General features: G+C 39.3%; 1 protein-coding gene across 5 annotated transcripts in view; it reads left to right on the top strand.

The window, feature by feature from the left end:
- Ctnna2 (catenin alpha 2) overlaps positions 1–24,539 on the top strand; it is a 1,115,196-nt gene that overhangs the window by 875,895 nt on the left and 214,762 nt on the right. For all 5 annotated transcript variants that reach the window (XM_027429452.2, XM_035448606.1, XM_027429453.2 and 2 more), the window contains one exon: positions 1,481–1,633. In XM_027429452.2, coding sequence (XP_027285253.1) covers positions 1,481–1,633 — 153 coding nt within the window. The remainder of the gene's footprint in view (positions 1–1,480; positions 1,634–24,539) is intronic.

The following is a 24,539-nucleotide window of genomic DNA, read 5'->3' as shown; positions in this document are numbered from 1 at the left end:
GCCAATATTAATCTGCGGAAGTAATTTCATATGGTTTTTGCCAAATGAGTATCCTAGTGAGTTTAACTTTACACAGTTTTTCTTATATCTTACAAGGAGAAATGTCAAAACAATTTAGAGGAAAGCCAAACCAACATATGCAAATGCATGTGCATCCTTTATAGTCCTTAGTGTCCCCCCCCAAAGAGGGCATTATTCACACTATTTCTGACCAGTCACAAGAGAGTGCGCCACATTGTTAAAGACACCCCCCACTCCCAGCCTCCAGGATGGATGTTAATGAATTGACGTGAGAAATGTACAGGTTATTTACCATCTTTGCTTGTGTTTGTTTTTACCTGTGGCCTATATACATTCACATAATTAGGAACAAAGTAGAAGCAAGGTGATTGCTCAGGGATAGTTTTATTTTGTTTCCATGCAGCTGCCCCACTTATTTTAATAGTGTGGGAATGGTGTGTAATTATGCATTGTTAGAAGATTCGGGTTTGTTTATTCTTACCTTGAAACATAATTCTAAGTATTTTTTACTTCCTGGAACATAGCAACTGCATCACCATAGCACCTGGGCTGGAATATTTTTATGACTGTCAGATGTTTCCTGTTTTTGCTCTGGAAAGCACAGATATCGGATGCGAAAAGGGCAGGAGGCTACATAGTGATAAGGTTTTAGGGGTGGCATCAAGGTTCAGCACTCTATCTGGAGTTCTCCCTAATGACTAGTTGGTACCTAGAAGTCTCTGCTGATGAAGAGCCTGTGCTCTTGGACTTTGCCAGGACTCAGAGTTCATGGAGTCACACATATAATTCAGTGAAGGATGAGAACTGATCTTTGGTCAGTATTTTTGAGCTACGGTCTGTTGATGTAATTTTCAAGAGGTATATTACATATAGTCCCTAGGCAGACATACATCAGTCTACCTCTTTTTCTTTGATATGATAAGAAAAAATTTAAAAAAGAGCTGGACCAACATTGGCCTAGTTTCAATTCTGTTGCTGTTATCATTATCTAAACAAAAAACAACCTAGGGAAGAGAGTTTATTTGACTTACAGTTCCAGGCCACAGTCAATCATTATGGGGGAAGTCAAGTCAAAAGGAACTTAAAGCAGACAGTTAGATCCCTAGTCAGTAGCAGAGAGAGGATGAATGTTTGGATGTTTCTTAGTGCTCAGCATCTCTCTCCACACTTATATCATCTAGAATTTCCTGCCTAGGGAATAGTGCTGCCTTTGGTAGCTTGGGTCCTTTCATATTAGTAAACTCAATCAATTCCCCCCCCACCCCGTATGTCCCCACAAGCTACCCTGATCGAGGCAATCTCCCATTGAGAAAATTTTCTCAGCAGATTCTAAGTTGTGTCAAGTTGTCAATTAAAACTATCACCATTGTTTACATTGTAATGAAAGCTTGACAGTTATTTAGGAAAAGATTGCCAATTGTATTCCTTAATGTCCTTCTGCTTTTGTTTCTAATTGTAGCTTCGGAAAGCCGTGATGGATCACATATCTGATTCTTTCTTGGAAACCAATGTCCCTTTGCTGGTTCTCATTGAGGCTGCCAAGAGTGGAAATGAAAAGGAAGTGAAGGAGTATGCCCAGGTTTTCCGTGAACATGCCAATAAACTAGTGGAGGTAAGTTGCAGACCTGGGGAATCAGGTCTCATGATGCAAGATATATATATATATATATATATATATATATATATATATATATATATTGTCTCTACACATGGATCTTGAGGTTTTAATGGGTTGTTGTTTTGTGGTTTTCTTGGAGAAGTCAAGTACTAGAAGCTTTTTTTCCCCTTGACCTTCTGAGTATTCTTCTCCCCTCAGAGGAAACAAATTATTAGCCATCCATCCTTGTTGTGTGTCATGACTATATACTCTAATATGTGTCTGCTAATTTTCCTGAGCAGTAAGCAGAAGCTGGAACTGGGGTAGTGAGGACTCTCCAGCCCTGAATGGCAGGTTTGATGAGAAGGAGTGGAATTAAAATTTACAGATGGGTAATTTAGAGCCCATTTCCTTTCCACCTTGCTCACTTCCCATCCCACTGCATGCAGCGAAGCCTAAATTGCCTGGTTACCATGTAGTTTTATTGGAGAGACATTAACAAAATATCTGTTGACTTCAGATAGGGTGCTAAGGACATACCGATGAAATTATTTCATCTAAGCTTGCCTTAGTGAATCAGTGAGATGTTGGGGATTACTTACAAGAACATAAGTAAGCAGGTACCTATGGGAGTTTAGAGAAACCCTAGTAGCTGGATCACTGGAGAGCTCACCCCAGCATGGGTGATAACCTCAAAAAGGTGTAGACATGACGTGTCCCCTCAGTTAAATTTTGACCTTTATATCTTCTCCAGCACTTCTAGAAACTACAGCAACTGGGACAGGATTATGCAGAACTTGGTGAGGCAGGGAAGAGGTAGCTTTTGGGCATTGAGGTGAGGGTCTAATCCTCCAACCCTTGCCCTCTATGAGGGAATGTCCAGGTCGGGGAAAGTGCCACAATACTGGCCACATAGTGAATTTTTGGGAAAAAGATCCATTTTTTTCCTATATAGCTGTTTAAACTCCTTTTGGAAGATCTTGGACCAGTGCTGATGTAAGTTAAGGATCATAAATATATTTTATGAAGAAAAAAATCCATGAGAGTTTCATTATAAATCCAAAATTATACACAGTGATATTAGAACAATATGCAGTTGGGAAATGATATTCAGGCTGCCTGGATTTAGAAAGTGAACAGCTGTAATTTGGCAAAAACAGAATTCTTGATATGGTCTCAAGAAAAAAAAGGCAGATGTTAATGAGGAAATGTGTCACAGAGTCTTGGAAGGTTGATGATCTTGGGAGGTCTGGAATGGTTACAAGCACTAGGTGGAAACTTACAGCTAGCATTTAGTACCACTACCACAACCACTGTGGTGCGTTCTCTCTCTGATTGATAATAGGAGTAAAACCATTCAAAGTACATACAAATGCAAGCTAAAATGAAAACAGGTCCACTGTTTTATTTAGGTGTCAAGGAGATGATGAAGAGGAATTGAGTGTTGAGTTGAGGGGATGTAAGAAGGAGAAGAAAAGAGAATTGCTGAATGCATGCTATAAGGATTTAAATGTTAATGTGAAAAAAACAATACTGGAATATGGGCATTCCATCCTATGTGAGGTATTGTAGTTTTTATAAATACTTGCAGATGTGTAGAAAATTAAATAGTGTACTGTCAACAGTGTACATGAAAAGATTCAAGTTAATACCGAATGGTCAACATTTCCGGTGTTCAGTACTGTCCATGTTGTTAATTCTGTGCATGGCCTCATTTATAACACACTTTTGGAATACAGGTGTGACATTCAGTAAACATGAGGCAAGGGTGCATGAGCTCTCTTTTCTAATCATTCTTCCTTCTCTGGTGACAGACCATAGTCAGCATTTTCTCTTTCTGATTTTGGGTTTGCTGTAGATTAATCCAGCTGCTATCTTTGATCCCCTACTTGAGTCAGATCCCCTACTTTGGTCACCTAGATGCCCAGGTCAGAAAACTGATGCTTTCCCTGATTTGCTTGTTTTCCTCACTGACCCTGGGGAGACTATACAGCCAGCAACATCTTGGAAATGTCTTAATGTCCAAGTGCAAGCAGGGATTAGTGTGGGAGTTGCGGTCAAACAATTAACATGGTTTGTGAACTTTAAGTAAGTCTTTGTAGTTTGAAAAATGATCTTTGTAAACTTAGAGACTTTCTTAGTTTTTCTTAATTTACATGCATGACATATTGGTTTTATGTCCATTGACCTTTATGAGTTCAATTGCTAATTCTACAAGTTTCTATCTTTTAGAACCCAGTGCGTAAAGTCATGTGCCTATAAATTATGACAGTGACATTTCATCTTTTTTAATCCTTTTTTTCTGACTTGCATTATTATTGTGCTGGCCCAGGCTCTAGTACAATGTGGTGTTAATGTAAATATGTGATGTTTCTAGATCCCAGTAAAGAAAATTCTCTATTTTACTGGGAATGATGTTATTTGCAGATAGATCAAGTTAGTTCCATTACTCATTTCCTAAGAGAGATATATTCTTAATATTATAAATGTACTCTGATAAATGTCTCAACTGATAGAGGGCTTAGCAGGCAGGCTTAAAGGCCTGAGTTTGGTCCCTGGTATACACTCAGAGAAGCCTAGGGCAGTAGCATGTGCCTGCGTCCCAATACTGGAGGATCCTTGGAACTAGAAGTAAGTCTTATCATATCAAGTTTGTCTTTCTCAAAAAATAAAGATAGGAGTGTTTGAAAAAAAAAAGCAAATGTTGCCTCCTGGCTTGTTTATACATGAACGTACATGTATGCATATGTACCTATACACACAGGTCCATGCACATGGGCACATGTGAATATGCACACAAATATTTTTAAAGATGCTCATAAATAAAAAAAATAGGTTAAATTGTTAAACTTTTGAAATGAAACTTGAAAATGATTACACTTTGTCTCCTTTATTTTCTCCTTTAGAGGTACGTGTATCTATTCCTTCTTTTACTCACACACAACTAATGTTTTCTTTTAAAAACATTTCAAGGAAGTCTCTGGTAGAGCAATATGAACCTAGGATTTTATTTGAGATAATTTTTTTTAAAAAGAAGACTGAGTTTTCTGTTTCTTTTTGTCTCACTTTTGTTATGTTGCCATTAGGAACTGTTTATTTTTGTTTCACTTACCAACATGAAATTGATACTATTCTTAATATCTTTATTAAATGTATGGGACATGCATTACTATTTCTTCTGTAAATTTTTAGTTCACACATTGCTAATGACATATGTTGTCTTCCCTAGACTCCATGCTACAGACTCATGTACCTGCCAAGTTCATGTCCCCTTCTGCCAATGAACAAATATCAGGAAACTGAGCCAGGTGACACGAGGAAAGCCAGGCTCTTCTCAGTGAGCATCTCTTTTCAGCATAGTTTAAGTTTTGACTTCTGTGCTGCTTCTTTCATGTTTTCTAGAAAACTCCCTCATTGTTGTCACTGAGGCAGGGCCTCATTATGTTGGCCCGTCTGGCTTCAGACGTTGGATACACTAGCCCCTGTGTCCAGAATGCTGAGATAGCAGTTGTGCATCACTGTACTGGGCAAATTATCTTATTCTGCATTTTCTTTAATATTTATTCCTGGTTAGGAAGTGGGTGTCTTTGGGGTTACTCCATTATGTCTACAAGTGGAAATCCAGGAATGAAATAAGATCGTGGTTAATTTTCATTGTTGCTGTGGTTAACATTTTAAACTCGAGATTTGTTTATTCACTGGCAGCATTGGGACTCCCACATTTCAAGTCAATGCATGTATAAGGTGAACTTATACAAGGATCTTACATTTAGGCCTGTTCAACAGCCAAGTCCCCAAGGTCAACTCTGCCTGAACTGACATAAGCAGCTGAGAACTCCTTGTGCTTCTGTGGCTCTTTCATCTGGTGCCTCCTCTCTGTGCTTCTGCAAGTGCCACCTCACATGCCACCTTGGGACAGCAGAGTAGAACTAGAGCGGGACAACACATTTTTAAAGCGTCAAAGAACCCAGTTGACCTGAAAAGACAGGAACCCCTTTCCTTTACTTAGCTCTGTGACAGTAATCTTAGTCCTTCGGTATTTCTTGACTTTGGGTTTTATACTCAACTTCCCAACTGTTTCTGCTTTTTAAATATTTGTTTGCTACTTTCCCTTGGTTTTCACAGAAATAAGTGCCATTTTAAAGTACTTTAAAACAGTATTTTTATTTTCATTATATCCATTCATTGTGTGTGTGTGTGTGTGTGTGCGCGCGCGTGTGTGTAGTGTTCAGTACAGGGTATGCATGTGGAGGTTGGTGCAAAACTTATGGAGTTGTTAGTCTTCAACAATATAAGTTCTGGGGATTTGAATTCAGTTCCTCAGGGCTGGCATCAAGCATGCTTACCCATTTTCCCACTAAGCCATCTTGCCAGCTTGGAAATTGATAGGTGAATCAAGTTTGTCAGAATCAAGTTTGTCACAACCTATCACACATTTAGAAAACCCTTAACAATTACTTAGTGCAAATACAATTTCAGTAAGATATGAATAGGAAGAAATTCTTTGGCTTTTCATAGTTGTCTTAAGATGGTCACTTGGGAAACATTTTTTTTTCATTCATAATATGTGTAATATTTTACAAAAAACAGATGGCTTTTTCCCAGGATCTTATGGTTGGAGGACTTCAGCAGGCCAGATCTGCTGTTTTCTGATCACTAGTCCAGTTATTGCAGGGTGTCTCACTGCAACTCAGTACAATGGATATTGGTATTTTCCTCTGATCACTATTTTCCAAACTCTCTGGGGGTTAACCAAGGACTCCAGGGTGGGCTGTCTCAGGATGCACAGAGATGATCGGAGCACACCTGTTGGACCTCATTCACAAGCAAATTGAATGGAATTTTGCAGAAATGGAATGCAAATTATGGCAACTCTCTACCAAAGAAATGTGCTTGGGGGTGTTGTTAAACGTAAATTGGGGGCAAAATCTGCATTGCAGCAATGAAAATACAAACTAATTTTCAAAATGAGATGCAAAAACCAGTCCAGCTGTCTTGAGCCTCCACGTTCACTTTTCTTATTGCTTGGCCGCTCAGTCAACTTTCCTAACACTCCTTCCCAGCTCTACCAGTAATGAAAGCCACTTGCTCTGCTCACTGGGGAGCTGCAGAGGCTCTGGTCTGGCCTTTCTCCTTTTCCTGGAACCTCCAGTCCATTTTGCATGCAGCACATTGAGTGAGCTGGTTTCTGACGATCTCAATCAGATCAAGTGCTTTCCCTGTCTGAGATCATGCAAAAGCTACCCATTTTTCTCAGGTAAAGAATCACATTTTGGGAAGGGAAGATTGCTCAGTGGGTATAGTACTTGCCCCACCATGAAAGGACCAGAGTTCAAATCTTCAACACTCATATAAATGCTGGATATAGCACTGCATGTCTGTAACACAATGCTGATGAAGTGCTGATTCCTGGGGCCTGCTGGCCGTCAGTCCAGCTGAAAGCAACAAGCTTCAGGTTCTTGGAGAGACCCTGCCTTGAAAAAAAATAAAATAGAGCACAACAGAGGATGATGTCTGGCATTGACCTCTGGCTCCTACAGGTGAAGGTGCTGACAAAGTACACCTGCACACCAACATGCATGAAATACACACACACACACACACACACACACACACACACACACACACACACACACGCACACATACACACACAAATATGCATAAAGAAGAATCAACATTTTAAAATTTATTTTTATTCATGTTTAGTATGAAAGCCTGTGTGAGCTTATATGTATCATGTACATGTAAGGGCTTTTACTCACTGAAACCATCTCTGCATCCTCAATGCCCAACATTTTATCAAAACCTATATGGTTTGCTTGACATCCCCTTTCCTCTGACCTAGATTAACTTGCTTGGTCCCCCTTTTTCAAGGTGTCAGCCACATGACACCCTTGCTTGGTTGAAGACACTGTGCTTGTTCCCACTGTGTTGCTCGTCTCGGTCTTCCTTTTCTCTCGTTTCCCTCTTCATTTCTAGCCATTGTTCTGCTTTCTGAGTGTGTCCTGGGGTGGGGTCAGCTCCTTGCGTTTCTCACTCTCCTTGTATCACATTTACTTCTGAATTGCACATATGTAGCTCAGACAGCCATATGATATGGCTCCTGCTAGTTTACCAATTCCCTTAGGGAAAGGACCATGCCTAATTGATTCCTAACAACACCCCAGCACCTAACTGAGTGCCTGCCTGTAGCAAAAATTCAATAAATGGATGATGCCCAAAGAAGGAATAAAATAATAAGTGTAGCTAGCAATATTGCTAGCTTGCTAGCCCCTGAGGTAATGTATCTTAATAGTATGTCTTCAGGATACTAAGGGTCACCTTAGGAATCAAGAGTGAAGAGGTATTGTGCCTATTTAATCCTCTGATTTACGACCAAGGAAACTGCCATCTTCTTTGAAGCACAGTAGAAAGGGCTCACTGTGCCGGCTCTCCAATGCTTAATATTTGAGTTATTTTCAGGCAGCTGCAAAGGTGATGTCCAATGGCCACCATCCTTCTTCCCTGGTTCTCTATCTTACCAATATGCTCACGTTCTTAGCCTTGATGACAGTGGCTCTGAGAGAGGATGATTGTTCTGTCTGACAAGGACAACATTGAGGCCTTGGGGATGATGAGTTAGACAAGGCCATCTCAGTTCTCCATTCCATGGTCTTGTCTTCATGCACCTTGTAGACACACCGTAAAGATTTTTTTCTGTCAAAAAGATTCAAGACTTGGAAGTAAGACACATAACCTGGTATGTAGAACTGCTCATGTGACTGTCAGTTAAGCACAAGATGTCCTGAGTGATGGCTCTCCTCAATAATCCCTTTTTTCACAGTGTGATTTTCAGTGACAATGTAGGAGAAAGTTCCCATAAGCTGAGACTGGGTCATCAGTAGCTAGCATAACTATGGACAAAGCCAGGTATGTTGACAAACACCTGTGATTCTAGCACTTAGGAGATTGAGGCAGGATGATCCCTAATTTAAAACCAACTTTGGCTGCATAGTGAAATGGAGGCCAGTGTGAAGTATAGAAAACATGAGACCATATCTCAAAAAAAAAGCAACAACAACAACAAAAATCAATCCTTCAAACTTGACAACAATTTCCAACAACACAGGGATAGTACTGATGCCACAGTCACTGAGTTTTCAGCTATGGTTGATGGTAAGACTGGGTTTATAATTGGAATATTCATAGGTGAGGGTTGGGAAGAAAAAGAAAACAAAAAAGAAAAGTTCATTATGGGCTGTGCATTTTATATTAGAAAATATGAGGCAGAGTGTAAATGTGTAATACATAGTATTGAATTCAGTGAATGTGGTCCGGTATCCAATGCTAGGAATAGGGAATGGTCACATGAACCTTGGAGGTTGAAGAAAGTTCAAGGACTCACAGGCAGGTAAGATCCACAGACAAGCAAGCCGTTAATAGCAGGGCCCCAAGCACACACCTACACATAACAAGTACACACTCAGACTAGAACTCAGGCCATTGTTAAGAGAATACTGGCCTACACAGGCTTCTTGACAGTGGCAGAAATAGAAATTCCTTACTTCTGATCTTAAGACCATGTTTACACAAAATGAAACAAACGTGACATTTGTCAGAAATAGAGCTATAAACAGATTATATCACTGTTTTATACTTCTTGGTTGTCCATACATCCTGTGTCAACCAACATTAACTGACTCATGGTCCTCCCATGTGTCTCATGTCAGCCATATTTTAGCTGACCAGAACTCATATGAGAACCATGTTGTCTAAACATTAATTGATTTTTAAGGTCTTCCAATCCCTACAGTGTGCTAGAGTGCAAAACAAGATGCATCAAGGGACCAAGAATGATGGATGACAGGCTACTAATTCAGTGTGCTTCTCTTATTAGATAACTATTAAGTAGTCATTGGAAAGAAATAAATAGGATTGTGTTGGCTGAGTTTACGTCAACTTGATATAAGCTAGAATTGTTCTGGAAGTGGGACCCTAAATTTGGGAGATGCCTCCATCAGACTGACCTGTACATAAACCTGTGCAGTATTTTCTCAGTTGATGGTTGATATAGGAGTGCCCAGCTGGTTCCACCCCTTGGCAGGTAGTCCTGGGGTGTGTAAGAATGAAGGTTAAATCCAGGCACAGTGGTGTGCACCTTTAATCCCAGCATGTGTGAGGCAGAGGCAGGTGGATCTCTGTGAGTTCAAGACCAAGCTGGTCTACAAAGCAAGTTCCAGGACAGTCAGGGCTATTACACAGAGAAAACCTGTCTTGAAAAAAAAAATGTTGCTGGGTGGTAGTGGTGAATACTATTAATTCTAGCACTCAGAAGCAGAGGCAGGCAGATCTCTCTGAGTTCAAGGCCAGACTGTTCTACAGAGTGAGTTCCAGGACAGCCAGGGCTATGTAGAGGAACCCGTTCTTCAAAACAATAACAGCAACAAAAATAACAAACAAACAAAAAGATGCCAGATTAAGTAAGCTATGGGGAGCAAACTATGGGGAGAAAGCAACATCCCTTCATGACTTCTGCTTCAGTTCCTGTCTCCAGGACCTTTCCCTGTGTCTCTGCCTTGAATTCTCTCAGTGATGAATATGATCTGAGAATTGTAAGCTGAAATAAAACCCCTTCTCCTTAAGTTGGTTTTGGGTATGGTGGTATTTTATATCTGCAATAGAAACCTGAACCAAGACAAGTCTATGCCATAGGGTCAGTGAAAACAAAGAATGCAGGGTAGGAGCAGTGTGCTTGTCATGTTTGATAGAGGGAAGGAGACCAGCGAAGCTAGATCCAAGGGTGATTAAGGAAACCCCAGAGATAAAATTTAGAGTTAGACATAAGGATCAGAATTTTCCTTAGGAATCTAGACCCATCAGATAGTTTCAAAAAAGACACTATTAACTTTAAAAAATCACTCTGACCTCATAGATATTCTAGACTAGGGAAATAAGAAATGAAAAGAACACACAGGATGGTAGCTTAGTGGTTACAGGTATTAGTACTGTGGCTGGAAAGGCAGGAGAGGAGATGTGAAGAAGGGGTGAATTTGTTTCTGTTTCTGAGGTTGAGCTATCTTGTTAGATATGGGATGACTCCAAATTTTGACAATCTGCAGTAACAGAATCACTTGGAAGTTTCAAAAACCATAGGTTACCTACTCAGGGTGTTTCTCAATTGGCTATGGCTGCAACTGTTTGATAGGCATAGCCCTGAAAGCCCCACATGTATCTTGGGTTTAAAGAAATGCAACAGAGCTTTGCCAACACTAGGGTCTCAAGTCAACTGTGAGCCAAAGAGAAAAACCAAGAAATGATGAATCAAAAACTGCATGGACAGACTGGATCTGCCAAGTTTTCAGGTACATTTGCAGTATTGATGTGCCCCTTTGCTCAGATGTGACATCCCTGAGTCAGCCAATACACTAAGCTAGATCTGAGGTATTGAGTTCTCTCACAAAATCAACCACAGCAAATCCACAAGTACTAATAGTCTGTGAAGAACTGTTTTGTTTATCTCAATCATGTTGTACACTTCCAGTACTATTTTTATGTCAAGATAACTTTAGGCCAATACCCCTCCTTTCCCAATGAATCTCTACCATGCTTTTTCCCCAAAAGGATATCAAAAAAGAATCACATAAAAATTGAAATGTCTATTTTAGACTGTTCTTAAAAATTATCTTATTTAATTAGTGTGTGTGTGTGTGTGTGTGTGTGTGTGTGTGTGTGTGTGTGCGCGCGCGCGCGCGTGTGCACGTGCGCGAGTGTGCACGTGTGTACATTCTATAGCACTCAAGTGGTCAGAGGACAACCAGCAGCAGTTAGTTCTCTCTTTCTATTATTTAGTCCTTGGGGAAATATCTGGTTGTCAGGCTTGGCAACAAGTATCTTTATGCAATGAGCCATCTTGCCAGCCCCTAGATTCTTACTATAAAAACACAAGAGTAGAATCATTTACTTATTTAATACTTTTAAAGCTTTATGAATAGCCAGTATAGTTGACGTGAATTTACTAATGAGAAAAGCTGGGATATGGAGAAGTTCTGTAATGAGACATTGGGGAGAAGCTCAGTTGGCAAACTGATTACCTTATAATATGTGGACCTATGTCCAAGCCTCAGAAACCGCACAAAAAAGCTAGGTGTGGTGACATGAGCAACCAATAGCAGGGCTCTGAAGGCTCTGACATCAGTGTCCTTGGGGTTCACTTCCTGACCAGCCCAGCCTAGACCATTTGGCAAGTCCCATGCCAATAAAGAGGCCCTGTCTCAAAATAACAATATGGACAGTCCTGGAACAGAACACCCAAGGCTTACTTCTTATCACAGTATGCATGCACATGTACATGTATGTGCACAGATACACACATACGAATTTGTACATAGACAATCACACTAAAATTCCATAACTAATTCAGTGTCACACAGCTAGAAAGAAACAGGCTCCGTGTATGAGCCACAATTTTATACTATCCCTGCATGTGGTCTAATGATTTCTTATATAGCATGTAGTCAAATCCACCATGCCAATTCTTGGTTAAGTGCCTGCTCTCAAAAGTCGTTGTTCAAAAATGTGAGCTCATGCTATTGGTGCTATTGGACATCTCTCTCAATCATGTCTCAGGGAAGAGTTACTTACTTATTTCTTGAAGCACATTCTTGCAGGATAATTACTGCTAACTCTGGTACAGTAAATCATGCAGAATGCTTAGAGGTGATGGTATTGGGCCACAGGTTAAACTCATTCATTAATACCACAAGTTTTCACTTGCTCAGCCTTTGTGATTCCGATCTGCTTTGATTGCATGATGATTTGTAAACAATGGAACCCAAGGATAGTAAATGTTTCCATACTAGAATTATATTACAACTATTGAGTTAACCATGCTCATACATTCTTCCAGATCCAATTTAACTCTTTATAACTTGGCTAAAACATAAACTAGAAGGTCTTGATTATTTAAATTTAAAAAGAATATTCATAAAAAGAACCAACTCTGGTTTTCTGGCATTTGCACAAAAAGTAGTCCCATCCCAACCATCCCCTATAGTTTTACCCTAATAGTTAAGTATGCTTCTGAAAACTCACCTAGAAAAGATGAAGTAATTATATTGTCCATATCTAAGGAGAAGGGGAAGTCCAGCCACTCTTTACATCATGCCTTAAGGTATTAAACAAAATTCATGTATCATCTCTTTAAGATATTTGGTAATATAGTTTTCCAGATGAGAAGCTGAAGGAAACTAAAAGTTATCAGATGGAAACTCGCCAGCTAGTGGGTGAGCGACAGAGCCAAGCTGAGACATCCTGGGGATCTTTCTTCTGTGTTTCCACATGTACTCTTGATTTCCCTGTATACTGCACTTTTATTTAGTAGCTATATATTTTTCTGACCAACTTAACCTTCTCTACAACAGACTGTAAGCCAGCAAAATGACATTATTATTTTAGCCTATGTTCTCCAAAGTGAACACAAAGTAATGAGATGTATTAGAAAGCATCTGGGCTTTCATAGTGATGCTGGCAGATCAGACATGAGAAGGTTATATTAAGTGTTTTTTGCTGCAGATAAGTGGGAGAAGGTTTTTGACCTTTTCTTGTACTAATAAATAAGTTTACCAATGCATCATCTAGAAGCTAGATGTGTGTACATGTATATAACTTGTATCTTTCTGTTTTCTGCAACTGTTATCATGTACCTAGACATTATTCTGCTAACTTTGAAATCTACCTTGGAGCATAAGCTTATGAGATTAAGGTCATACCCTTCAAAGCAAAACTGAAAAAGTTGTATCCAATTAAAGCTGATGTGGTTTGTTTAAGAGCAGGAAAATTTTAATTGCCTTGGAAAAAATACTCTTGAATGTTCATGTATTCAATTTTTGCTACCTACAAGTGTCTTTATGTTAGAAAGCCCTGTAGCCTGCCTGCAGCCATAGTTTGGAAGACTGGTGCACTGAGGGCCCTCTTTGATTTTTTTTAAACTAAAAACAACTTTTCAGATTGCCCTGAGTCCATTTAATTTAGAAAAATGTAGAAACTAACTTCATAGAGCCCCCACAGCCAGCTTAAGGCTCAGTGGATAAGCACTTTGAACCCTTAACTTAAAACACAACACTAGGCCCTTTGGACCTGGTGATAGGTATTCCTTAGACCATGTAATAAACTGAATGAACACATCACTTTAAATTTTGTGTTCAGATTTTGCATAAGACATATGATTTTGATTCACTTACGTTGGTCACTGTGTAATTCAAGATCTCATGTTCTAGAATAAAGGAAGAATGCTTCATATAGTGATATCTCACTGTTTTTAAGCTTTACGTGAAACTGAAGCTTAGGTTTTGGGGCAAACTCATGCTGTCCTGGACAATGAAGGGGCTAACAATATGGAATCCACCACCCTTTGATATAAACCATCACTTTGGTTTGTGACTGACAGGTGCAAGTACTTTGAATACCCTTTGGCCTTGTGAGCCAATTAAAATAAACAACAACAACACCCCCCCCAAAAAAAACCCACAGAGGTTGTCTCTTTCCTGTAGTTCCCTGGGGCAGATGTTACTTGTTCTGTCTCCCTCTTCTCTTCTGTCCTCTCCATGTCTCTGTGTCTCTTTACCTCTTTTCTCTTTCCTTCCCCTTTCTAATAAAACTTATCACAAAATACCCAGGTGCCAATACTAGACACAAAGAGCAATTCACACATTAAATAATGTTCAATTGTCTGAAATAATTTGTTTAGATGAATTGATATCTCCTTATATGCATGTGTGTATGTTTGTGTGTCTTTCTTTCTGTGTGCTTGCATGTTCTTGAATTGTTCTGTGTTTATGGAGGTTAGAGGACAATTTTACGGAATTGGTTTTCTCCTTCCACAGCAAGGTTCCTGGAGATCAAACCCAGGTTCACCAGGCTTAGCATCAATGCCTTTACCAGGTGAGCCATCTTGCTAGCCCTGTGTTTTCTTATTCTGCAGGGTCACTAGGACCAATTTTTGAATGGACACAGTGCCAGTGAGTGGCAGCTGTTAATGGCATTCCAGTTTCTAACAAGATTCTTTGTCACTCAAAGCCACTTTAGTGTGTGAGAGTATGTGACACTCATCACATTTTTAAAATCTAAAAACAGCTCCCCCTCATCATATATAAAATATAACACAAATGTCTTTACGGAAGAATTATTTTTTTTTACTTTTTTTAAATTAATTCAAGTTAGGGAACAAGCTTGTTTCACATGTAAGTCCCTTTTCCCTCTCCCTCCCCTCATCCCCATCCCTTCTCCCCCACCCCCAACCTACCCCCACCCCATCCACCCACCACTCCCCAGGCAGGCTAGGGTCCTCAACGGGGGCTCTACAAAGTCCACCAAATCTTCCTGTGCTGGGGGGCCCTTCCCCATGTGTCCAGGGCCAGAGTGTATCTCTTCACCTGGGATGGGCTCTCAAAGTCCCTTCTTACACCAGGGGAAAATGCTAATCCACTTCCAGAGGCTCCCTGGAGTGCAGAGGCCTCCTTATTGGCATTCATGTTCAGGGGGCTGGATCAGTCTTGTACTGGCCTCTCAGATAGCATCTGGGGTTGATGTGCTCTCCCTTGTTCAGGCCAACTGTTTCTGTGGGTTTCTCCAACCTGGTACAGATCCCTCCTATCTTCATTCCTCCCTCTCAAGAATGATGTTTAATATGATTTTTAATATGATGTTTAATATGAAGTAGAAGCAAAATTGTTCCCCGTGTTCCCCTTCCAATGAGACTGCTGCCCTTGCCTGCTCCTGTTCAGACATTCTGGAACTGCTGTAGGGTGTGAATGCCACACATTCTAGGAGCCTGGGACTTGCATCAATATTTTCATAAAATGTCATTTGCCATCAAAATACACTTAGTTACTTACATAGGCTGACAAGTTGTTCTTTTTCGTGTTAAAACAATAGGAGTCTCACAACTTAATCTCTTCCAAATATTTTCTTGCAGAATTGAAAGAATGAACATGTATTTTCCAATCTGTAGATTGCCCTGTGCATGATTTCCTTATAGAGTTTGTGTTTGTGTTTGTGAGGGGGTGTGGGGGAAGGATCAGGATCTGAGACAGATTCATCATCTCCCCACACAACATAGCTTTTTGTTCTTTTAAATTACACAAAAGGAGCTGGGCAGTGGTGACTCACACCTTTAATCCCAGTACTTGAGAGGCAGAGTCAGGCAGATCTCAGTGAGTTCGAGGCCAGTGAGTTCTGGTCTACAAAGTGAGTACCAGGACAGCCAGGACTGTTATACAGAGAAACCCTTTCTTGAAAAATCATAAAAAACAGACAAAAGGAAAACAAACAGAATTCACTGGCTTTTATATTTATTCCTTCAGAACAATCAAAAGCATATAAATGACAAGGATATAGTAGCATATGCAGACATACAAGGCATTGAAACCTTTAAGTATATTAAATGTCTGTGTGAAGGGTTTCTTATAGATGGAAGAACACAGCAGAAGACAGCGTCTGGGAAGTCAATGAGAGGAGTAAATGGATGCCAGGGCAGTGACACATCAGGAGTTTAGGTCATGAGTCAGAGCACTGCATGGCAGAGATCCTGGCAACCACATCTGCAGACCTCTTAGCTTGAGTCAGAGCATTCTTTCCCTACATTCCTCAAATATGATTACTAGGTCTTGCCTCATTTTCATTCCCTGCCATGGAAGTAAGACTCTCATCCCCTGACTCACCTCTGGCACTATTGACCATGTCTTCTTCAAGAAAGTGGCCCCTGTCTGCCCTTTCTTCTATTGGAGCATCTGTTCTTTTCCTCTCTCAATTATGAACTTCATTGGTATGAGGGCATTTCACCCTCCACAGTGGGCCATGAGGTAGGAGGATCCCAGGGTCTCTTTCTCAGATAGATATGAAGTGAACAATGTCCTCTTGTGTGGACAAATGCCTATCAGGTGTCGTGGTTGTGGTTACAGCATAGGTAGGTGAGGACAGTGCTAGCTTGGATGTACATTGCAAGTGTGTTTCTCTCTTTCTCTCTCTCTCTCTCTCTCTCTCTCTCTCTCTCTCTCTCTCTCTTTCTCTCTCTCTCTCTTATGGACTATGCACCACATACTTGAAGGCATCTACTTGAAAAGACTTGACTTTTGAGATACTTGGCTATGAGGATCAAAACAGCCTCTTTAACTGAGTGTTGTTTGGTGTTAGGTAAAATCATGGCCTATTTTTGGCTTCCAAAACTATTTATCTGGAGGTAACTCTACAACTCTGCTGTCATTAGCATCCTCGGCATCTTCAGCCTCCATGCAGAAACTGTCATGACATTCTACGAGAAATATGCAGTATCTTTCCTTGTGAAGCATTGTAAGTGCATGTGTCTGTGATTTTCACAGTTACATGAATGGGGAGATGGATCAGTTCATAAAGGACACCTCCACATGCATAAACATACACATACACATTGAATTATAACAACCTTTTTTTTCTTCCTTTTTAAAGACAGGGTCTCTTAATTTTGAAGGTGCCCCTCGCCCTAATCAAAATGAAAACAATAAACAATCCCCCTTTTGTCCCAGTTACATAAGGAAAGTTTGGAAGGAGAACTTCTGTCCCAGCACCCTGGCAGTATACATGGCTGCCTCAGAGTTCTGAGGAGGATAAAGAAACAAAACAAAACAAAACATTAGTGACACATAGGAGTGCTTTTCTTACCTAGAATGTTCCAAGTGTAAATCCCTAAGGATTGTAACTCATGTATGTTGTAGCTCATAGTTCTCCAGCCTCTCTTTCAGAGTTTCCTGGAAAAATGGCAATTCTATTACCAGTTTCCCCAGAAGGTGTGAGGGAGTGAAGTGTGGCTGTGTCCACACAGAGCTTCCTGTAATTGGTTACCCGTATCTTCCCCAGTGACTTTCAAAAGAGTGAATACTTTGTTTTGATCAAGGGAATTGACAATTTCAGACATTTAGAGTGCCTGCAGCTCCTGTGGCATCCTTTCAGTTGTACGTCTGATTACTTGCTGGGACAACGTGGAGACTGATCATAATTTCAAAGGCAACCATCACTTCCACTTTACATGAGAACATTACATAGATAGAGATTACAAAGATCAAAGTATCTGCTGAGGAAAATACAGCAGGGATTTGAACCTCCTCCCTATTGACATTCTACCTTGAATTTTTTTTTTTTTTTTTTTTTTTTTTTTTGTGATGGTCTGAAGTCCTATGCAGTGGTTAGTAGCATTGTGAGATTGCATTCAGTACATAAAATGGCACACTTTCACACAATTATGATGAAGAAAAATCATCAATGCATTGGCAAGTGTCCCCATATGAGAACCATTTGTTGACAATCTTTATAACAAACACATTTATTTAGCATAACATTTAAGTTATGGACACCTAGTATGCCATATCTATATTACTTAATTGTAATACACATTTATTATGAATAAATGACCAAATAGTGCAAGAAACAAGCTTGCTTCTTAACAAAAATTTTTAAATTTATTATTATGTGTGTATATGGTGTGTGTGTGTGTGTATGTGTGTGTGTGTGTGTGTGTGTAGGTCAGAGGATAGCTTTCAGGAGGTTTTTTTTTCTCTTTCAACTGTGGGTTCTAGCAATCAAACTTGGGTTATCAAGCTTGTACAGCAAGCTTTTTTAGCCACTGAGTCATGTTGACAGTTCAAGTTTTGTTATTTTATTAGAATTACTTTGAACTTATTTTCATTCAAAACTCTCACCTGTTTATATTCCACAGTCACTTAGTGATAACCCTATGTCACAAAATAATCTCTTTATTATCTTTAATGTTACCCCTGAAGTAAAAATTAAAACAATTTCTATTATGAATCTGTGTCCAGCAAGGGACACTGAACCTAGTTAAAATTGTCTCATTCATTTCTTTCTAACTAAGGCAGCTGGCTCCAATGCAAGATTATAGAAGCAGGTGGGTAAGATAATAACATGGTGGAAAATATGCCTGCAAAGAATAGATGAGGGCAAAGGTCTATTTCATTCACATGCCAAAGTTCAGGAATAGTTATTAAGAGATGTCCCAAGACAGTAAAAAAAATCCTAGTCAATAATTGCTTATTAGTTGAGAGTTCAATTTGACTAGGAACTCTTTCGTGTGCCTTGTGCTTAACTTGTCTCCGTAGCCTTAATTTTCTTTTTATTGCTTAAAAAGAAATGTGTCTCCAGTTAACAGCATTCCTCTGAGCCTTATCTTCTACCAGTTGCTGACATAGAAGTTTCCTTCATGTAGCACTGCCTGGACATCTCCTGAAAAATAGTAATAATAACAATACTCATTATTAATGACAATACAATATGAGCACAAGATATTGTTTAGCAGTTAAGGAGAGATGCATGCTGCACAACAAGTAAATCAGTTTTCCTAAGATGAGGACAGTGTGCAAAGGGAGAACATGAATGTGGGGGACCCTGGTTCTTTGTTGCTTTTCTCATGCTTGAGAAGGTGACCCAGTGTTTTCAGATGAGTGTGCTGGAGCAGGACAAGAGAAACATGCTTTATCCAAGCCATGAAGATGAAGAATACAGAAAGCACATGTCTTTGCTTGCCTCACTTCAATCTACATTTTCATTGAACTCCTATACAATCATAAACATAAAACAGTGACATAAATGAGTTTTCTAGAATGTATTCCATGTCACACTGTATCTGGGATTATAGGAACAAATTTGGAATTTCTCTAATTCCAATTGTACCACATTGGAGAGAGACTCCCCATCCTTCCTACTTACCCACACCTTCAATGCACGTGAACACTGAGAAATACATTTTGGAACGTTCCAGATTATGCTGGGACAGGTCATGGGAGCAGGGGCTTCAATTTGATGGTGTTTTAATTAAAATTTGGTTTACAGCAAAAGGCTGATAATATGAAAGTAATGTTTGAGGTGATTACTTTTGCTTAACCTTGCTGTTTTATTGTGCAAATGTATGTATAAACAGTCAAATATTACATATATTAGTCAGCTGTTAAATACCATTAGCTTTCAAATTGCCCTGTGAAAGGTGAATCAAAAATTTATAATTAGTATTTAGTCAATCTTATTTGCCAAGTATGTTTGTTAGTTACAATTGTCTGACTAAGAGAATATTAATGAGGAATTGTAAGGTTGGTATGTCTGTGGTGGACTCTCTTGAGTGTTAATTGATGTAGGAAGAGCCAGCCCATTGTGGGTGGAATCACTCCTTAGTGTTGTGAATCAAAACTAGCTAAAAGCAAGTTTATCAAGACAATAGAAGTCCAAGCTCAAGGTGTGAGCAGGAATGGTTTCTCCTGTGACATCTTATGGTTTGCACATAGCACCAGCTCATGTGTCTTCATGTTGTCTTTATTATTAGCCTCTACATCCCTAAAGTCTCCTTTTGTATAGAATTTTTTACTTGTGTCGATGAGGACCCACCCAAAGTAACCTCAACTTTTTTGTCTTCCATTTGTGACCTGCTGGGCTTAATTAGGAATGCCTTATGAAAGGTTATTCACTCCTGCAAAGGTAAATTACAACAGTGACTACATTTGCATAGGAGTAGATTCTCTCTCCTCCAGCAACTGTTAAATCCTATAGCTTCTCAGCAGGGAGTGGGGTCTCATGAACCCCTCTTTCATGCATCTTCATGACACTTTTTTTATACTTCCATTTCAAGATGCATTATTTGTGATCAGAATGACCCCTGGGGCCTGTGGAGACTGCTCCAAGTTATGAATACATACGTCTGTTGTAGAGAAAATGGGTTTTGTTTCTATAACCCATGTAGGGTAGCTCACAACCACCTGTAACTCCAGTTTCAGGGAACCCAACATGCTCTTCTGGCCTCAGCAGGTATGTGAACTCATATGCACATACCCCCTACCACCCCACATACATATATTAAAAACAAAAATAAAATAAGAATGACCTTTTGAAAATGCTCTCTGAGCAGATGAAAACCCATATTTGCCAAAAGCAGCCAGATGAGGTAAAGTGTGAGCCCCTCAATGACCACTGACCATTGACAGTTCCTTCCCTGTGAAATGTTATTGCTCTACCTGTGTCATTGTCTTCCAATTCTGCCCTTTGTCATTACTGCTGAAGATAATAAGTATTTTTAAATGCTTTTTATCTTTTGTACGATAAAATATTCACTGAAAATTATCTGAATATATACAATACAGTAGGGGTGGGAAGAGAGAACAGTAATGATACTGAATATATCATGTAATTATGGGCTAGCTATTCCCAAGTCTAAAATAATTTTTTGACTACTTAGGGCCTTTTGCCAGCTGCATCTACTACAGCCAGGGTATCTTGTTAAAGACTGTGGCTTACTTTGTCCATAAAGACAGGAAAAATAATCATCAATTTATTTTTCACTTCCATTTCTGCATTTTAATGTTAAGATACTTGCAGAAAACTTGGCTTATGAATAAATGAGGCCTTGTATGCAGGTCTATGTACTTGACAATACTATACAGTGTTTTTATGGCATCTTTATACTTTATGCTTGCAAACACTGTCATTCACACATATTCAATCTTTGGAACAGTCCAGTGAGGAGGTTAAAAGACAGTTTCCCCAAGAAACACCTGACTGCCAATTGTTAACCAACATGGTTCTGGAATAGACACGTCAGAGGTCAACTGGGATCAACTGAGTGTCTACCATTCACCACTGTTTTGTACCATGTAGCATTGTTTTGAACTTGAGCTGTCACTATGCATAACTGAATAAGAGCAGAACTCTTTAGCCTCAGGGAGCTTAATTCTAATTCTCCTTGTAGATTGAGATACAATTGATACTTAATTTCAACTTTAGAAGACATTCAACAATATATTAAATATATAAGTAACTTTATAGTAGGTGAGAATTGATATAGGAAGGGAAAAGTGAAGTAATGTTGCAGCTTTAATAAAAGTAGTCATAGAGGTTGTAGTGACAGAGAACCTCTAGAACAAATTCAGGAAAGGAGTGATCTTGGTGTTTATCCATTATATCTTGACAGCGGTTACAGGATCATTATACAAAAACCTGTAAACATAATAATAGTAATTCTTATAAAAAACCTCAAGTATCATTAGAAAGAATAAAGGTCTCTACTTCTAAATGCCCCCACTATGTGTAGGTGGCAGGAAAGCAAACATGGCCTTGTCTGCATTAGCTTGTCACATATGCATGTTGGCATAACACAGGTTTTCCCTGATGCTCCGCTGATTGAATGACTAAAACAATCCCACTTGGACATTTAGAACTATATCCTAGTACTTGTGGTAGTAAATCCTACCTGATAGATGGAAAGAGAAAAAACCAGAAGGCTTGAAATACAGATAGGATCTGGTATATTTGTAGAATTTTGGAAGTTTGTATCTAGGATAAGACTTTTGAGAAAATGGGAGACATTTCTGTATCCTATTTGATGAAGTGCTCCTTTTGCTACTTTGACTGGATATCTGATTTCTTTTGAAAAGTTGCTCATTCTTCAGGAAGAGCAGAACCAGTTCATGCTATGATTTGAAGTAAAAGGGATAACATTTAAGGTCAACACAGCTGAAATGTATTTAGATTTGTTGACAGCACACTCAATATGCATTAATGATGATCTAATTTTTCTCAGGTCATGTTGGATTGAAAAATTAGTATCTTGTCTTACGAAGATGAATCTAAACAAATTGATATTCTTTCTCTATAGACAATATATTTTGGATCTCCAAAACTCCTTTTATTCAACTCAAGATTTTAAGATTTATGACTTTTAAGAAAGAACCAGGGTGTAGAAATGTCTAATAAATATTGTGCATTAGGCAGGCAATAGATTTTGTGAAGAAATAGAAATAGAACTCAGTAGGCCAGGTGAGTGTTCAGGGTTACACAAGAAGTAAGTTGTGCCCAAGAATCAGGTGAGATGGAAAAGTCAAGCAGACTTCCAGTGTCTGAGTGACAGGGAGTAAAAGATACAGTTTCAGTCAGTATCATCAAGGAGCAAGGTATACCTGTGTAAGCTCTTTCATGGAAGGGATCAGAAGCTGGAGGCAGGAACTTACAAGTTGCAAGTAATATACTAACCACAAGTTATTGGATGCAATTGCTTACCTCATTTTTGCTATAGTAGTTTCTGGGAAAAATTAGGTACCTATATTTAAGATTTGAATTTAGGAAAACTCTAAGGATGCGTATTTTCTTTAAAGAAAAAAGAATTGTACAGGTAATAGTAGTTTATATTTAAAGTTGTTACCCAAAATGCAATAGACTTTATTCTTTTAGCACTAAGGCCAATCTCTATAAGGTAATGGAGCCACAAGGGAGGGTATATATCTATATTCTGCTGTTTAGTTTTAACTGTCAAATTTTCACAACTTAGAATCACCAGAGAAAGGCAGATGGAGTATCAAATAAGGGACTGAATAGCTAAGAGTTGCTTGTGAGCATGTCTCCATCAGAATTTTCCTGATTGTTATTTGATGTGGGAAAGTCCACTTGAATGTGTCTGGCACTATTTCATGGATTGGATCATGAGGTTCAAAAGAGTAGGGAGATTTCTTGGTACTAACCCATACCACTAACAAATTGGTGGTATGGGTTGCTTTCATTTCTATTTGTTGTTTATTGTGAACATGATATGACCACTGTATCAAGTACCCACCTGATTTCTCTGAAGCAATACAATTCTAGGTTACGGAGTAAGCCAAATAAACCCCTTTCCTTTCCTGCCTTATGTTTTTTTATTCACCCAGGGTTTTTGTCATAGCAACAGAAATAAAGCTAGAAGGCATGGGAACACAATGATTCCATGTTCTTCCAGCCTATTGACTGTCGAGCCCAAGACTCCCCCATCACCATTCTGAGGTTACATTACTCTTTTCTGAATTTTAGCATGTTAGTGGGGTGGGGACTTTACAACTCTATGACTAGAAAACTCTACTCAAGGGTAGAGTTGTAAATAAAAGCCTGTGTCCTTAAGAAGGAGACATGTGGGCCAAGATTACTTTCTGTGAAATGTTGATATATAAATCTTTCCGCCAAAAGCCGCCCGAGCCCTACTGCCATGTGGGTGGTCTCCACTAGCCACCCGAATTCTGCCCGCCATGTAGATGGACAAAATAATACAGAGACATATTAGGTACAAAGCTGCTTGGCCAATGACTAGGATTTCTCATCTGTTAGCTCAGTCTTAATTATCATAAATCTATATATTTTATAAGACTTATAGAGGATGCCTTCTGCTGGCACCCTCTCTTGCTGGTGGCTCACATGGCGCCGCTGGAGCAGGCAAAGGGGAAGGGGACACTTCCTGTTTCCTTTACTTAAATATGAGTCTTCTTGATATGTCACTTCCTGCCTGGATCAACACTTCTCTTCTACATTTCCCAGAATCCTCTTTGACTCCTAGTCCTGTCTAACTTGCCGTCTCATTGGACAAACAGTATTTTATTCAATAATCAATAAGATAAACATACAAAGAAGTACATTCCCCAACATTGATATACCTGGATTCCATTTAAAAGCTATCTCTTGTTAAAAAGCCTTTTCACCACATTCTGCGTGAAGTTCCTATTCTTCAATATACGACTAATCACAATCATGACTTCCCATAGCTTTTTGGGAGAATAAATGAGGAATATCATTATTTGAGGGTTTTATTGCTGTGAACAGACACCATGATGATGGCAACTCTTCTAAGGTAAACATTTAATTAGTGCTGGCTTACAGTTTAGAGGCTTAATCCATTATTGTCATGGTGGGAAGCTGTAACATGAAACCAGAGACTGATATTGGGGTTCAAGCTTCAAGCTGAATTTCAGAAAAGAAAGAAGCCAGCCACTAGCTCTCACCTCTAAGTCAAGCTGAAAGTGCTGATGCACGAACGAGGTGTTCATCAAGTTTCAAACTGCTGACTCTCCTCAGTGTGACTGGAAAATGAATCTTTAGTGAGACCTTGCTTCTGTCTTATATA

This window comes from Cricetulus griseus, chromosome 8 (assembly GCF_003668045.3).
Source record: "Cricetulus griseus strain 17A/GY chromosome 8, alternate assembly CriGri-PICRH-1.0, whole genome shotgun sequence".
In the NCBI taxonomy this organism is placed as follows: domain Eukaryota; kingdom Metazoa; phylum Chordata; class Mammalia; order Rodentia; family Cricetidae; genus Cricetulus; species Cricetulus griseus.
This window is presented reverse-complemented; position numbering and strand designations above follow the sequence as displayed.